Below are 18,406 nucleotides of genomic sequence, written 5' to 3' on the forward strand. Positions count from 1 at the left end.
CACATCTTCACAGTATATTAGTACCACCACTACAGTATATGTGCTAGTGGCTCACAACCACTACAGTATATGCTAGTACTACACCACTACAGCAGCATGCTAGGCACTACACTACTCACATAGTATATGCTAGTACTACACCACTCACAGTATATGCTAGTACTCATAACTTCTTCACTACAGCATTATGCCAGTACCACACCACTACAGTATATGCTAGTACTACACCATCTCACACTAGTAGTATATGCTAGTACCACACCACTCCACAGTATATGCTAGTACTCACACCACCTAATAGTATATGCTAGTACCACAATCACTGTATACAGTATATGCTAGTACCACACCACTACAGTATATGCTAGTACTACACCACTACAGCATATGCTAGTACCACAATCAATTACAGTATATGCTAGTACTACAACTCACTACAGTATATGCTAGTACTACACCACTTACAGCATAGTATGCTAGTACTACACCACTGTGTATATGCTACCACTACACCACATCATAGTATATATGCTAGTACTACACCACTACAGTATGCTAGTATCACACCACTACAGTATATGCTAGTACTACACACACCACAGTATACATGCTAGTAACTACACCACTACAGTATATGCTAGTACTACAACCACTACAGCATATTATGCTAGGTACTACACCACCACAGTATATGCTAGTACTACACCACTACAGTATATGTGATAGTACTACACCACTACAGTATCTAAGAATGCTAGTATATGCTACCACAATTACAGTATATGCTAGTACACCACCACAGTATATACTAGTACTACACCACTAGTGTATATGCTAGTACCTCACACCACCACAGGCATATATGCTAGTACTACACACCACCTCACAGTATATGCTAGTACTACACCACTACAGTATATGCTAGTAACTGTTTCACAGTATGCTAGTACTACACCACTACAGTATGCTGCTAGTACTACACCACTACAGTATATGCTAGTACTCACACCACTACAGTATATGCTAGTACTACACCATCACAGTATATGCTGTAGTACCTCATACACTGCTCATATATATGCTAGTACTCACACCACTACAGTATATGCTAGTACTACACCACTACAGTATATGCTAGTACTACACCACTACACAGTATACATGCTAGTACTACACTCACAGTATATGCTAGTACTACACACACTACAGTATATGCTAGTACTACACCACTACAGTATATGCTAGTACTTACACCACAGTATATATGCTAGTACTACACCACTACAGTATATGCTAGTACTCACACCACTACAGTATATGCCTAGTACTACACCACCACAGTATATTATTAGTACTCAGCACCACTACAGTATATGCTAGTACTCACACCACTACAGTATATGCTAGTACTCACACCACACACAGTATATGCTAAAGTACACCACACTACAGGCAGGCAGCACCACCCTCACTACAGTATATGCTAGTACTACACCACAGTATATGCTAGTACTACACCACTACAGTATATGCTAGTAAACTACACCACCACAGTATATGCTAGTACTACACCACTACATGTATATGCTAGTACTACACCACTACAGTATATGCTAGTACTACACCACTACTAGGTATATGCTAGTACATGTCTACTACAGTATATCACAGTATCTGCCTAGTGCTAGTAATTATTCACTACAGTATGTGCTAGTACTACACCACCACAGTATATATGCTAAGTACTCACACCACCTTACAGCAATATGCTAGTACACTACATCAATTACAGAAGTACACATGCTAGTACTTCACACCACTACAGCATATATGCTAGTAACTACACCTACTACATAGTATACATGCTAGTACTACATTAATCCACTACAGTATACATGCTAGTACCTAACTTCACTAATAGTATATTATGCTAGTAATACTAACTCCACTACTGTGCATATATGCTAGTACTGCAACTACATAGTATATGCTAGTACCACACCACGACAGTATACATGCTAGTACTACAACCCCACTACAAAATTATACCACTATGCTATAGTACTACACTACTACAGTATATGCTAGTACTCACACCACTTACAGTATATGCTAAGTAGTAATTACACCACTGTAGTATATGCTAGTACTACACCACTTACAGTATATGCTAGCACTACAACTACCACAGTATATGCTAGTACCACACCACTCACAGTATACATGCTAGCACTAACACAACTACAGCATATGCTAGTACCGCCACACCATCACAGTATATGCCAGGGTAACTACACCACTCCACAGTATATGCTAGTACTACTTACACCACTACAGTATATGCTGGGCACTACACCACTACAGTATATGCTAGTCTACCACACCACTTCAGTATATGCTAGTACTCACACCACTACAGTATATGCTAGTACTACACCACTCACAGTATATAGTACTCCAGACCACTATTAGCATCTGCTAGTACTCACAACGCTACAGTATATGCTAGTAATTACACCACTCATTAGTATATGCTAGTACTCACACCACTACAGTATATGCTAGTACTACAACACTACAGTATTTATACTACACCGGTACAGTATATGCTAGTACTCACACCACCACAGTATATGCTGGTACTACACCACCACAAGTATAATGCTAGTAATTACGCCACTACAGTATATGCTAGTAATTAAGACCACCACAGTATCCGCTAGTACCACACCACTCACACAGTATATGCTAGTACTACACCACTACAGTATATGCTAGTACCACACCACTACAGTATGTCCTAGTACTTCACTTCACTACAGTATATTAGTACTACACCACTACAGTATATGCTAGTACCACACCACACACTACATTATATCCTAGTACTACACCACTCACACAGTATCTGCTAGTACTACACCCCACCACAGTATATGCTTTTACCACACTACTACAGTGTACATGCTAGTACCACACCACCACAGTATGTGCTAGTACTTCACCACTGTCAGTATGTGCTAGTACTACACCACTACAGTATATGCTAGTACACACCACTACAGCATACATGCTAGTACTAATCAGTCACAGTATATGCTAGTACTGGTCTCTACAGTGTATGTCAGTACCACACCACTACAGTATATGCTAGTACTACACCACCAACAGTATATGCTAGTATTCACACTACAGTATATGCTATAATACAACCACACTATATATATGCTAGTATTACACCACTACAGTATATGTCAGTACTACACCACTACAGTATATATGCTAGTACTAATAATCAATTACAGTATATATGCTAGTACTACACCACCACAGTATATGCTAGTACTACACCACTACAGTATAATGCTAGTACTACACTACTACAGTATATGCTAAGTACTACACCACCACAGTATATAAGTACTACACCACCACAGTCGTATGCCAGGCACTACACCACTACAGTATATGCTAGTACTACACCACCACAGTATATGCTAGTACTACACCACTACAGTATGTGCTAGTACTACACCACTACAGTGTGTATGCTGGTCTCACACCAGTACAGCAGGTGCCAGTACTTCACTGCTACAGTATCTGCCAGTACTACACCACTACAGACTAGTACCACACCACTACAGTATATTCTAGTATCACACCACTACAGTCATATGCTAGTACTACACTACTACAGTATATGCCAGTACTACACCACTACAGCATATGCTAGTACCATACCAATTACAGTGTATGCTAGTACTCAATAATTACAGTATGCGCCAGTACCACACCTCTGATGTATTCGCTAGTAAGTACTGATAACCACTACTAGTCAATACCCACGACCATGTATACATTCCCTGCATGTTGTATAATGTCAAGAGGACAGAGAGACACAGAACTACCTTAACTGAATTCCTGAATGGAGCTAAAAATAACATGAATTCCTTTATGATAAGTCATGTGTGTACGTATGTAACAAATGTTATATTGGGGATTACACTTCCTCAGTAAAGTACAGATTCTTGGACTTTTGTTGGGTTGAGTCCAATCAGGGATTCAAGGGATAATTCCAGCACAAGGGATAATTTCAACTTCCAATAGTCAACTTTCATTTCATTTTCGAAAGCAATATTCCAACAGCTCCAGCCGTTGCTGTTTACAGTTCACAGCGCCTGAGGTACAATCAAGCATGCTCACTTTACCAAGATTTCAAAAAGCGTCCATGCCACTCTTGCCCCGAAGTTGTGTGATCAAGGTTACAACACTCAAGACATTAGTAAAGCTTTCAAGAAGTTTCATGGTGAACATGTGGAGGCCATTTAGAAATCTGATACCATCAGGGACAAAAATGAGTCCTACTCAATAACATTTGTTTACTAACAACATCGATGGGTGAAAGCTGTAATATTGCTGGAAACAAATATATGCTCTGTCATCTGGCCAATATGAGGACTGAAGATCACGTTAACATTTATTGGCCGTTGCAGAGACGCTGCGTGCCTTATGTGTGCATATGAACCATGAAGCATCTGGTGTAGCGTGGAATCTGACCCGTGTCGGGCAGTGTCTTCATCAGATGCTGTATGGCAATGAATACCACTTCATTCCCAAACTCTGCCTGTTACATCAGTATATAGACAGGATACAAGTCGGCACTTAGAGTGAAGATGTCCCCACACTGTCGGCAACACCTCTTGAATCCATTGCAGCATCGTCTTGGGAAACTCTTCACTAATGTCGCGTGATGCTCTGTAACAAACATGGGGAAACTCTTCACTAATGTCGTGATGCTCTGTAACATACATGGGGAAACTCTTCACTAATGTCGTGATGCTCTGTAACAAACATGGGGAAACTCTTCACTAATGTCGTGATGCCCTGTAACAAACATGGGGAAACTCTTCACTTATGTCGTGATGCTCTGTGACAAACATGGGGAAACTCTTCACTAATGTGGTGATGCTCTGTAACATACATGGGGAAACTCTTCACTAATGTCGTGATGCTCTGTAACAAACATGGGGAAACTCTTCACTAATGTCGTGATGCTCTGTAACAAACATGGGGAAACTCTTCACTAATGTCGTGATGCCCTGTAACAAACATGGGGAAACTCTTCACTAATGTCGTGCGTTACGAGACTGATGCCCTGTAACAAACATGGGGAAACTCTTCACTAATGTCGTGATGCCCTGTAACAAACATGGGGAAACTCTTCACTAATGTCGTGATGCCCCGTAACAAACATGGGAAACTCTTCTCTACTGGCAAACAAGGATAAATTAGACCCGGCGCTTGAGGGAGCGAGCGTTTCACGAAGTAGGCAGTGGACGGCATGAGCAAAACCATTTGGTTTGTAAAAGGTAAAGTAGATGTAGGCTAGTGCACGTGCATTGCATGACGATGAAATTGATTCTGCACATAGCTGCACACGCCTTGCTCATGAGACTCTCATGTCGGTGTAGCAAGTTCTTGATTGAGGACAACCTTGGGCCCCTTCGCTAACAACACCATGCGTCAGTGGGTGGCACTCATACATGCTAATATGGGTCAATTATCAGGTCGGTGCCAAGTACTGTATCTGGGGACCAAGTCTTGTATCTGGGTGTCAAGTACAGTATCAGTGGGCCAAGTACTGTATCTGTAGGCTAGGTACTTTTGTATCTTGGGGCTAAGTACTGTATCTGGGGGCCAAGTATTGTTGTATCTGTAGGCCAAGTACTGTATCTGGGGACCAAGTACTGTTGTATATGGGGACCAAGTACTGTATCTGGGTGTCGAGTACTGTATCTGGGGACCAAGTACTGTATCTGAGGGCCAAGTACTGTATCTATAGGCCAGGTACTTTTGTATCTGGGGACAGAGTACTGTATCTGGGGCCAAGTATTGTATCTGTAGGCCAAGTATGCATTTGTATCTGTAGGCCAAGTACTGTATCTATGGGGACCAAGTACTGTTGTATATGGGGTCCAAGTACTGTATCTGTAGGCCAAAGCACTTTGTATCTGTAGGCCAAGTACTGTATCTGGGTGTCAACTACTGTATCTGGGGGGCCAAGTACTGTATCTGTCAGACCAAGTACTGTATCTGGGGCCAAGTACTGTATCTGGGGCCAAGTACTGTATCTGGGTGTCAAGTACTGTATCTGGGGCCAAGAATTGTATCTGGGGGCCATGTATTGTATCTGGGGCCATGTATTGTATCTGGGGCCATGTATTGTATCTGGGGACCAAGTACTGTATCTGGGTGTCAAGTACTGTATCTGGGTGTCAAGTACTGTATCTGGGTGTCAAGTACTGTATCTGGGGCCAAGTACTGTATCTGGGTGTCAAGTACTGTATCTGGGTGTCAAGTACTGTATCTGGGTGTCAAGTACTGTATCTGGGGGCCATGTATTGTATCTGGGGCCAAGTATTTTATCTGGGGGGCCATGTATTGTATCTGGGGACCAAGTTCTGTATCTGAGGGGCCAAGTATTGTATCCGGGAACCAAGTACTGTATCTGGGGGCCATGTATTGTATCTGGGGGCCAAGTACTGTATCTGGGGACCATGTACTGAATCTGGAGACCAAGTATTGTATCAAGGGACCAAGTACTGCATCTGGGGACCCAACTACTGCATTTGGGGACCAGGTATTGTATCTGAGGGTCAAGTACTGAATCTGAAGGCCAAGTACTGCATCTGGGTGTCGAGTACAGTGTCTGGGGTGCCGAGTACAGTGTCTGGGGGCCAAGTACTGCATCTTGGGACCAAGTATTGTATCTGGGGCCAACTACTGTATCCGGGGACAAGTACTGAATCTGGGGGCCAAGTATTGTATCTGGGGCCATGTATTGTATCTGGGGACCAAGTACAGTATCTGAGGGCCAAGTATTGTATCCGGGGAACCAAGTACTGTATCTGGGGCCATGTATTGTATCTGGGGACCATGTACTGAATCTGGAGACCAAGTATTGTATCAAGGGACCAAGTATTGTATCTGAGGGCCAAGTATTGTATCCGGGAACCAAGTACTGTATCTGGGGCCAAGTACTGTATCTGGGGACCATGTACTGAATCTGGAGACCAAGTATTGTATCAAGGGACCAAGTACTGCATCTGGGGACCAAGTACTGCATTTGGGGACCAGGTATTGTATCTGAGGGTCAAGTGTACTGAATCTGAAGGCCAAGTACTGCATCTGGGTGTCGAGTACAGTGTCTGGGGCCAAGTACTGCATCTGGAGATCAAGTACTGAGTCTGGGGGCCAAGTAATGCATCTGGGGAACATGTATTGTATTTGGATACCAAGTATTGTATCTGGGGGTCACATTACTGAATCTGGGGCCAGGTACTGAATCTCTGTATCTGGGGGCCAAGTACTGTATCTGGGGACCAAGTACTGCATCTGGAAGCCAAGTACTGCATCTGGAGGCCAAGTATTGTATCTGGAGGCCAAGTACTGCATCTGAGGGTCAAGTACTGAATCTAAGGGCCAAGTACTGTATCTGGGTGTTGAGTACAGTGTCTGGAGACCAAGTACTGTGTCCGGGGACCAAGAACTGCATCTGAGGATCAAGTATTGTATCTGAGGGCCAAGTACTGTATCTAGGGGACCAAGTACTGTATCTGGGGATCAAGTATTGTATCTGGGGATCAAGTACTGTATCTGAGGGCCAAGTACTGAATCTGGGGGCCAATCTGGGGCCAAGTACTGTATCTGGGGACCAAGTACTGTATCTGGGGACCAAGTACTGCATCTGGGGGTCAGGACTGTATCTGGGAGCCACTGTATCTGAGGGATCATGTACTGTATCTGGGGACCAAGTACTGCATCTGGGGACCAAGTACTGCATTTGGGGACCAGGTATTGTATCTGAGGGTCAAGTACTGAATCTGAAGGCCAAGTGCATCTGGGTGTCGAGTAGTACAGTGTCTGGGGGGGCCAAGTACTGCATCTGGAGATCAAGTACTGAGTCTGGGGGCCAAGTAATGCATCCAGAACATGTATTGTATTTGGATACCAAGTATTGTATCTGGGGGTCACGTACTGAATCTGGGGCCAGGTACTGAATCTGGGGGCCAAGTACTGTATCTGGGGACCAAGTACTTAATCTGGGGACCAAGTACTGCATCTGGAAGCCAGTACTGCATCTGGAGGCCAAGTATTGTATCTGGAGGCCAAGTACTGCATCTGAGGGTCAAGTACTGAATCTAAGGGCCAAGTACTGTATCTGGGTGTTGAGTACAGTGTCTGGAGACCAAGTACTGTGTCTGGGGACCAAGAACTGCATCTGAGGGATCAAGTATTGTATCTGAGGGGCCAAGTACTGTATCTAGGGACCAAGTACTGTATCTGGGGATCAAGTATTGTATCTGAGGGATCAAGTACTGTATCTGAGGGCCAAGTACTGAATCTGTAGGGGGCCAAGTACTGTATCTGGGGACCAAGTACTGTATCTAGGGGACCAAGTACTGCATCTGGGGGTCAAGTACTGTATCTGAGGGCCGGGGGCCAAGTACTGTATCTGGGGACCAAGTACTGCATCTGGGGATCAAGTATTGTATCTGGGGGTCAGTGTACTGTATCTGGGGGCCAAGTACTGTATCTGGGGACCAAGTACTGTATCTGGAAGCCAAGTACTGCATCTGAGGGTCAAGTACTGAATCTAAGAGTCAAAGTACTGTATCTGGAGTGTTCAAGTACTGTGTCTGGGGACCAAGTACTGCATCTGGGGATCAAGAAATGAGTCTGGGGGCCAAGTACTGTATCTGGGGACCAAGTACTGCATCTGGGGATCAAGTACTGAGTCTGGGGCAAAGTACTGTATCTGGGTATCAAGTACTGAGTCTGAGGGCAAAGTACAGTATCTGGGGATCAAGCATTGAGTTTGGGGGCAAAAGTACTATAGACAGAGGTCAAGTACTGTAACCGAAAGTTCTTGGGGATGCAACACCTCATCACCTGTTCTCACCTTCACAATCTCCATCTTGAGTCCACTATCTGATGTCTCCCCATCGGGTGTCCTCAAGGCCATCACCAGTGCCTGCACAAACTGAGGCAGGATGGGGAACAGCAGTTGCTTAGCAACACCCTGAATGCAAGAAATCATAAGTAACACATTGTTCAAACAAAGGCGTGTTTTAATGTTTTATGTTGCTTTGACATATATTTTAATCATATTGTATGCTGTTAATAAAGAAGAGGCAGTGGATGTGAGAATACACCAAAACATGACACAGTACACAAGAAGGCGACACACTTTCGGCGATGACAGGGTACACTAGAGGATGACACACAGTACACTAGAGGATGACACACAGTACAGTAGAGGATGACACACAGTACACTAGAGGATGACACACACAGTACAGTAGAGAGGATGACACAGAGTACACTAGAGGATGACACACAGTACACTAGAGGATGACACACAGTACAGTAGAGGATGACACACAGTACACTAGAGGATGACACAGAGTACACTAGAGGATGACACACAGTACACTAGAGGATGACACACAGTACAGTAGAGGATGACACAGAGTACAGTAGAGGATGACACACAGTACAGTAGAGGATGACACAGAGTACACTAGAGGATGACACACAGTACACTAGAGGATGACACACAGTACAGTAGAGGATGACACAGAGTACAGTAGAGGATGCCACAGTACACTAGAGGGATGACACACACAGTACAGTAGAGGATGACACAGAGTACAGTAGAGGATGACACAGAGTACAGTAGAGGATGACACAGAGTACAGTAGAGGATGACACACAGTACAGTAGAGGATGACACACAGTACAGTAGAGGATGACACAGAGTACAGTAGAGGATGACACAGTACACTAGAGGATGACACACAGTACACTAGAGGATGACACACAGTACACTAGAGGATGACACAGTGGACAGTAGAGGATGACACACAGTACAGTAGAGGATGACACAGAGTACACTAGAGGATGACACAGTACACTAGAGGATGACACACAGTACACTAGAGGATGACACAGAGTACAGTAGAGGATGACACAGTGGACAGTAGAGGATGACACACAGTACAGTAGAGGATGACACAGAGTACACTAGAGGATGACACAGAGTACAGTAGAGGATGACACAGTACACTAGAGGATGACACACAGTACACTAGAGGATGACACATAGTACAGTGAGGATGACACAGTGGACAGTGAGAGGATGACACAGTATACTAGAGGATGACACAGTACTCTAGAGGATGACACTGTACACTAGAGGATGACACAGTACACTAGAGGATGACACAGTACAGTAGAGGATGACACAGTGGACAGTAGAGGATGACACAGTGGACAGGAGAGGATGACACAGAGTACACTAGAGGATGACACAGTACACTAGAGGATGACACAGTACACTAGAGGATGACACAGTACACTAGAGGGATGACACAGTATACTAGAGGATGACACAGTACACTAGAAGGGATGACACAGTACACTAAAAGGATGACACAGTACACTAGAGGATGACACAGTATACTAGAGGATGACACAGTACACTAGAGGATGACACAGTACACTAGAGAGGGATGACACAGTGGACAGTAGAGGATGACACATTACACCTAGGGATGACACAGTACACTAGAGGACGACACAGTACACTAGAGGATGACACAGTATACTAGAGGGATGACACAGTACACACTAGAGGATGACACAGTACACTAGAAGGATGACACAGTACACTAGAGGATGACACTGTACACTAGAGGATGATACAGTACACTAGAGGATGACACAGTACACTAGAGGATGACACAGTACACTAGAGGATGACACAGTACACTAGAGGATGACACAGTACACTAGAGGATGACACAGTACACTAGAGGATGACACAGTACACTAGAGGATGACACAGTACACTAGAGGATGACACAGTACACTAGAGGATGACACAGTACACTAGAGGATGACACAGTACACTAGAGGATGACACTGTACACTAGAGAGGATGATACAGTACACTAGAGGATGATACAGTACACTAGAGGATGACACAGTACACTAGAGGGATGACACAGTATACTAGAGGGATGACACAGTTACACTAGAGGATGACACAGTACACTAGAGGATGACACAGTACACTAGAGGATGACACAGTACACTAGACGGATGACACAGTACACTAGAGGATGACACAGTACACTAGAGGATGACACAGTACACTAGAGGATGACACAGTACACTAGAGGATGACACACAGTACACTAGAGGATGACACTGTACACTAGGGGATGATACAGTACACTAGAGGATGATACAGTACACTAGAGGATGACACAGTACACTAGAGGATGACACAGTACACTAGAGGGATGACACAGTGGACAGTAGAGGATGACACTGTACACTAGAGGATGATACACAGTACACTAGAGGATGACACAGTACACTAGAGGATGACACATTACACTAGAGGATGACACAGTATACTAGGAGGATGACACTGTACAGTACAGTAGAGGATCACACACAGTACAGTAGAGGATGACACACAGTGGACAGTAGAGGATGACACAGTACACTAGAGGATGACACAGTACACTAGAGGATGACACAGTACACTAGAGGGATGACACAGTATACTAGAGGATGACACAGTACACTAGAGGATGACACAGTACACTAGAGGATCACACACAGTACAGTAGAGGATCACACACAGTACAGTAGAGGATGACACACAGTACAGTAGAAGATGACACAGTACAGTAGAGGATGACACAGAGTACACTAGAGGATGACACAGAGTACACTAGAGGATGACACAGAGTACACTAGAGGATGACACAGAGTACAGTAGAGGATGACACAGAGTACAGTAGAGGGATGACACAGAGTACAGTAGAGGGATGACACAGAGTGCATGAGGATGACACACAGTACAGTAGAGGATCACACACACAGTACAGTAGAGGATGACACAGTACAGTAGAGGGATGACACACAGTACACTAGAGGGATGACACACAGTACACTAGAGGGATGACACAAAGTACAGTAGAGGGATGACACACAGTACAGTAGAGGGATGACACAGTACACTAGAGGATGACACAGAGTACACTAGAGGATGACACAGAGTACAGTAGAGGATGACACACAGTACAGTAGAGGATGACACACAGTACAGTAGAGGATGACACAGAGTACAGTAGAGGATGACACAGAGTACAGTAGAGGATGACACACAGTACACTAGAGGGATGACACACAATACAGTAGAGGATGACACACAGTACAGTAGAGGATGACACACAGTACAGTAGAGGGATGACACAGAGTACAGTAGAGGGATGACACACAGTACAGTAGAGGATGACACAGTAAACTACAGGATGACAGAGAGTACACTAGAGGGATGACACAGAGTACAGTAGAGGATGACACACAGTACAGTAGAGAGGATGACACACACAGTACAGTAGAGGGATGACACAGAGTACAGTAGAGGATGACACAGAGTACAGTAGAGGGATGACACAGTAAACTACAGGATGACACACAGTACAGTAGAGGGATGACACACAGTACACTAGAGGATGACACAGTAAACTACAGGATGACACACACAGTACAGTGAGGATGACACACAGTACACTAGAGGATGACACACAGTACAGTAGAGGATGACACACAGTACAGTAGAGGATGACACAGAGTACAGTAGAGGATGACACACACAGTACAGTGAGGATGACACAGTAAACTACAGGATGACACAGAGTACACTAGAGGGATGACACTGAGTATGTAGAGGATGACACACAGTACACTAGAGAGGATGACACACAGTACACTAGAGGATGACACACAGTACACACTAGAGGATGACACAGAGTACAGTAGAGGATGACACACAGTACAGTAGAGGGATGACACACAGTACACTAGAGGATGACACACAGTACACTAGAGGGATGACACAGAGTACAGTAGAGGATGACACACAGTACAGTAGAGGATGACACACAGTACACTAGAGGGATGACACACACAGTACAGTAGAGGATGACACACAGTACACTAGAGGATGACACAGTAAACTAGAGGGATGACACAGAGTACACTAGAGGATGACACACAGTACACTAGAGGGATGACACAGAGTACAGTAGAGGATGACACTGAGTCATGCGTGAGGATGACACACAGTACAGTAGAGGATGACACACAGTACACTAGAGGATGACACAGAGTACACTAGAGGATGACACAGAGCACACTAGAGGATGACACAGAGTACAGTGAAGGGGATGACACAGAGTACAGTAGAGGATGACACAGAGTACAGTAGAGGATGACACAGAGTCACAGTAGAGGGATGACACACAGTACAGTAGAGGATGACACACACACATTACAGTAGAGAGGATGACACAGAGTACAGTAGAGGATGACACAGAGTACAGTAGAGGATGACACAGAGTACAGTAGAGGATGACACAGAGTCATTGAGGGATGACACAAGAGTACACTAGAGGGATGACACAGAGTACAGTAGAGGATGACACAGAGTACAGTAGAGGATGGCACAGAGTACAGTAGAGGATGACACACAGTACAGTAGAGGGATGACACACAGTACAGTATAGGATGACACACAGTACAGTAGAGGATGGCGACAGTACACTAGAGGATGACACACAGTACACTAGAGGATCACACACAGTACACTAGAGGGATGACACAGTACACTAGAGGATCACACACAGTTACACTAGAGGATCACACACAGTACACTAGAGGATCACACACAGTACACTAGAGGATCACACACAGTACACTAGAGGATGACACAGAGTACAGTAGAGGATGACACACAGTACAGTAGAGGATGACACAGAGTACAGTAGTAGAGGATGACACAGAGTACACTACAGGATGACACAGAGTACAGTAGAGGATGACACAGAGCACACTAGAGGATGACACAGAGTACAGTAGAGAGGGATGACACAGAGTACAGTAGAGGATGATGACACAGAGTACAGTAGGAGGATGACACAGAGTACAGTAGGGATGACACAGAGTACACTAGAGGGATGACACACAGTACACTAGAGGGATGACACAGAGTAAACTAGAGGATGACACAGAGTACAGTGAGGGATGACACACAGTACACTAGAGGGATGACACAGAGTACAGTAGAGGGATGACACAGAGCACATTAGAGAGGATGACACACAGTACAGTAGAGGATGACACACACAGTACAGTAGAGGATGACACAGAGTACAGTAGAGGATGACACAGAGTACAATAGAGGGATGACACACAGTACAGTAGAGGGATGACACACAGTACAGTAGAGGATGACACACACAGTACACTAGAGGGATGACACAGAGTACACTAGAGGATGACACAGAGTACAGTAGAGGATGACACACAGTACACTAGAGGGATGACAAGGAGGTACAGTAGAGAGGATGACACAGAGTAAACTAGAGAGGATGACACAGAGCACACTAGAGGGATGACACAGAGTACAGTAGAGGATGACACAGAGTACAGTAGAGGATGACACAGAGTACAATAGAGGATGACACACAGTACACAGTAGAGGATGACACACAGTACAGTAGAGGATGACACAGAGAGTACACTACAGGATGACCCAGAGAGTACAGTAAGAGGATGACACAGAGAGTACAGTAGAGGATGACACAGAGTACACTACAGGATGACACAGAGTACACTAGAGGATGACACAGAGTACACTAGAGGATGACACAGAGTACAGTAGAGGATGACACACAGTACACTAGAGGATGACACACAGTACACTACAGGATGACAGAGAAGTACAGTAGAGGGGATGACACACAGTACAGTAGAGGATGACACAGAGTACAGTAGAGGGATGACACAGAGAATTACACTGGGATGACACAGGAGTACAGTAGAGGATGACACAGAGTACACTACAGGATGACACAGAGTACAGTAGAGGGATGACACACAGGACACACTAGAGGGATGACACAGAGACACACACTACAGGATGACCACAGAGTACAGTAGAGGATGACACAGAGTACACTAGAGGGGATGACACACAGTACAGTAGAGGGATGACACAGAGACACAGTAGAGGATGACACAGGAGTACACTACAGGATGACACACAGTACAGTAGAGAGAGGATGACACAGAGTACAGTAGGGGATGACACACAGTACAGTAGAGGATGACACAGAGTACAGTAGAGGATGACACACACAGTACAGTAGAGGGATGACACAGAGTACAGTAGAGGATGATGACACACAGTACACTAGAGGGATGACACACAGTACAGTAGAGAGGATGACACAGAGTACAGTAGAGGATGACACAGAGTACAGTAGAGGGATGACACAGAGTACAGTGAGGGATGACACAGAGTACAGTAGAGGATGACACAGAGTACACTAGAGGGATGACACACAGTACACTAGAGGATGACACAGAGTAAACTAGAGGATGACACAGAGTACAGTAGAGGGATGACACACAGTACACTAGAGGGGATGACACAGAGTACAGTGAGAGGGATGACACAGAGCACATTAGAGGGATGACACACAGTACAGTAGAGGATGACACACACAGTACAGTAGAGAGGATGACACAGAGTACAGTAGAGGGATGACACAGAGTACAATAGAGGATGACACACAGTACAGTACAGAGGGATGACACACAGTACAGTGGAGAGGATGACCACACACAGTACACTAGAGGATGACACACAGAGTACACTAGAGGGATGACACAGAGTACAGGACAGGGGATGACACACACAGTACACTAGAGGATGGCACACAGAGTACAGTAGAGGATGACACAGGAGTAAACTAGAGGGATGACACAGAGCACACTAGAGGATGACACAGAGTACAGTAGAGAGGATGACACAGAGTACAGTAGAGGATGACACAGAGTACAATGAAGAGGATGACACACAGTACAGTAGAGGATGACACACAAGTACAGTAGAGGATGACACAGAGTACACTACAGGATGACACAGAGTACAGTAGAGGATGAGACACAAGAGTACAGTAGAGGATGACACAGAGTACACTACAGGATGACACAGAGTACAGTAGAGGGGATGACACAGAGTACACTACAGGATGACACAGAGTACAGTAGAGAGGATGACACACAGTACAGTGAGGGGATGACACACAGTACACTACAGGATGACAGAGAGTACAGTAGAGGATGACACACACACAGTACAGTGAGGGATGACACAGAGTACAGTAGAGGATGACACAGAGTACACTACAGAGGGATGACACAGAGTACAGTAGAGGGATGACACAGAGTACACTACAGGATGACACAGAGTACAGTAGAGGGATGACACACAGTACACTAGAGGGATGACACAGAGTACACTACAGGATGACACAGAGTACAGTAGAGGATGACACAGAGTACACTAAGAGGATGACACACAGTACAGTAGAGGATGACACAGAGTACAGTAGAGGATGACACAGAGTACACTACAGGATGACACAGAGTACACTAGAGGATGACACAGAGTACAGTAGAGGATGACACACAGTACAGTAGAGGATGACACAGAGTACAGTAGAGGGATGACACACAGTACACAGTAGAGGATGACACAGAGTACAGTAGAGGATGACACACAGTACACTAGAGGATGACACACACAGTACACTAGAGGATCACACACAGTACAGTGAGGGATGACACACAGTACAGTAGAGGGATGACACAGAGTACACTAGAGGATGACACACAGTACAGTAGAGGGATGACACACAGTACAGTAGAGGATGACACACAGTACAGTAGAGGGATGACACAAGAGTACAGTAGAGGATGACACACAGTACAGTAGAGGATGACACAGAGTACAGTAGAGGATGACACACACAGTACAGTAGAGGATGACACAGAGTACAGTAGAGGGATGACACACAGTACACTAGAGGGATGACACACAGAGTACAGTAGAGGATGACACAGGGAGGTACAGTAGAGAGAGGATGACAGAGTACAGTAGGGATGGACACACACAGTACACTAGAGGGATGACACACAGTACAGTAGAGGATGACACAAAGTACAGTGAGGGATGACACAGAGTACAGTGAGAGGGATGACACACAGTACAGTAGAGAGGATGGACACACAGTACAGTGAGAGGATGACACACAGTACAGTAGAGGATGACACACAGTACAGTAGAGGATGACACACACAGTACAGTAGAGGATGACACACAGTACAGTAGAGGATGACACAGAGTACAGTAGAGAGGATGACACACAGTACAGTAGAGGGATGACACACAGTACAGTAGAGGGATGACACACAGTACAGTAGGGATGACACACAGTACAGTAGAGGATGACACAGAGTACAGTAGAGGGGATGACACACAGTACACTAGAGGATCACACACAGTACAGTAGAGGATGACACACAGTACAGTAGGGAGGGACACTAGAGGCACTAGGGGATGGCACACAGTACACTAGAGGGATGACACAGAGTTCAGTGGGGATGACACAGAGTACACAGTGAGGATGGCACAGAGTACACTAGAGAGGATGACACACAGTACACTAGAGGGATGACACACAGTACAGTAGGGGATGACACACAGTACAGTACAGAGGGGATGACACAGAGTACAGTAGAGAGGATGACACAGAGTACAGTAGAGGATGACACAGAGTACAGTGAGGGATGACACAGAGTACAATAGAGGGATGACACACAGTACACTAGAGGGCTGACACAGAGTACAGTGAGGAGGACACACACAGTACAGTAGGGATGACACACAGTACAGTAGAGGGATGACACAGAGTACAGTGTAGGGATGACACAGAGTACAGTGAGGGATGACACACAGTACAGTAGAGGATGACACAGAGTACAGTAGAGGGATGACACACAGTACAGTAGAGGGATGGCACAGAGTACAGTAGAGGGATGACACAGAGTACAGTAGAGGATGACACAGAGTACAGTAGAGGGATGACACAGAGTACAGTAGAGGGATGAGTCACACACACAGTACACTAGAGGGATGACAGAGTACAAGGGCCTCAGGGATGACACACAGTACAGTAGAGAGGGATGACACACATACAAGGGATGACACACAATTACAGTAGAGGGATGACACAGAGTACAGTAGAGGATGACACAGAGTACAGTAGAGAGGATGGCACAGAGTACAGTAGAGGATGAGGAGGATGAGAGTACACTAGGGGATGACACAGAGTACAGTGAGGGATGACACACAGTACAGTAGAGGATGACACACTAGAGTACACTAGCTACAAGGATGACACACAGTACAGTA

At 45.0% G+C, this 18,406-nt stretch overlaps 1 protein-coding gene across 1 annotated transcript in view; it reads right to left on the reverse strand.

Annotated features, from left to right (window-relative positions):
- Nucleotides 1-18,406, reverse strand: part of LOC124252829 (importin-9-like) — a 78,278-nt gene that overhangs the window by 50,882 nt on the left and 8,990 nt on the right. The window contains 4 exon segments of the mRNA XM_046686504.1: nucleotides 2,224-2,232; nucleotides 4,663-4,732; nucleotides 5,035-5,056; nucleotides 8,963-9,082. Of these exon segments, the coding sequence (XP_046542460.1) occupies nucleotides 2,224-2,232; nucleotides 4,663-4,732; nucleotides 5,035-5,056; nucleotides 8,963-9,082 (221 nt within the window).

This window comes from Haliotis rubra, unplaced genomic scaffold (genome assembly GCF_003918875.1).
Source record: "Haliotis rubra isolate DU_JTF1 unplaced genomic scaffold, ASM391887v1 Scf526, whole genome shotgun sequence".
In the NCBI taxonomy this organism is placed as follows: Eukaryota; Metazoa; Mollusca; class Gastropoda; order Lepetellida; family Haliotidae; genus Haliotis; species Haliotis rubra.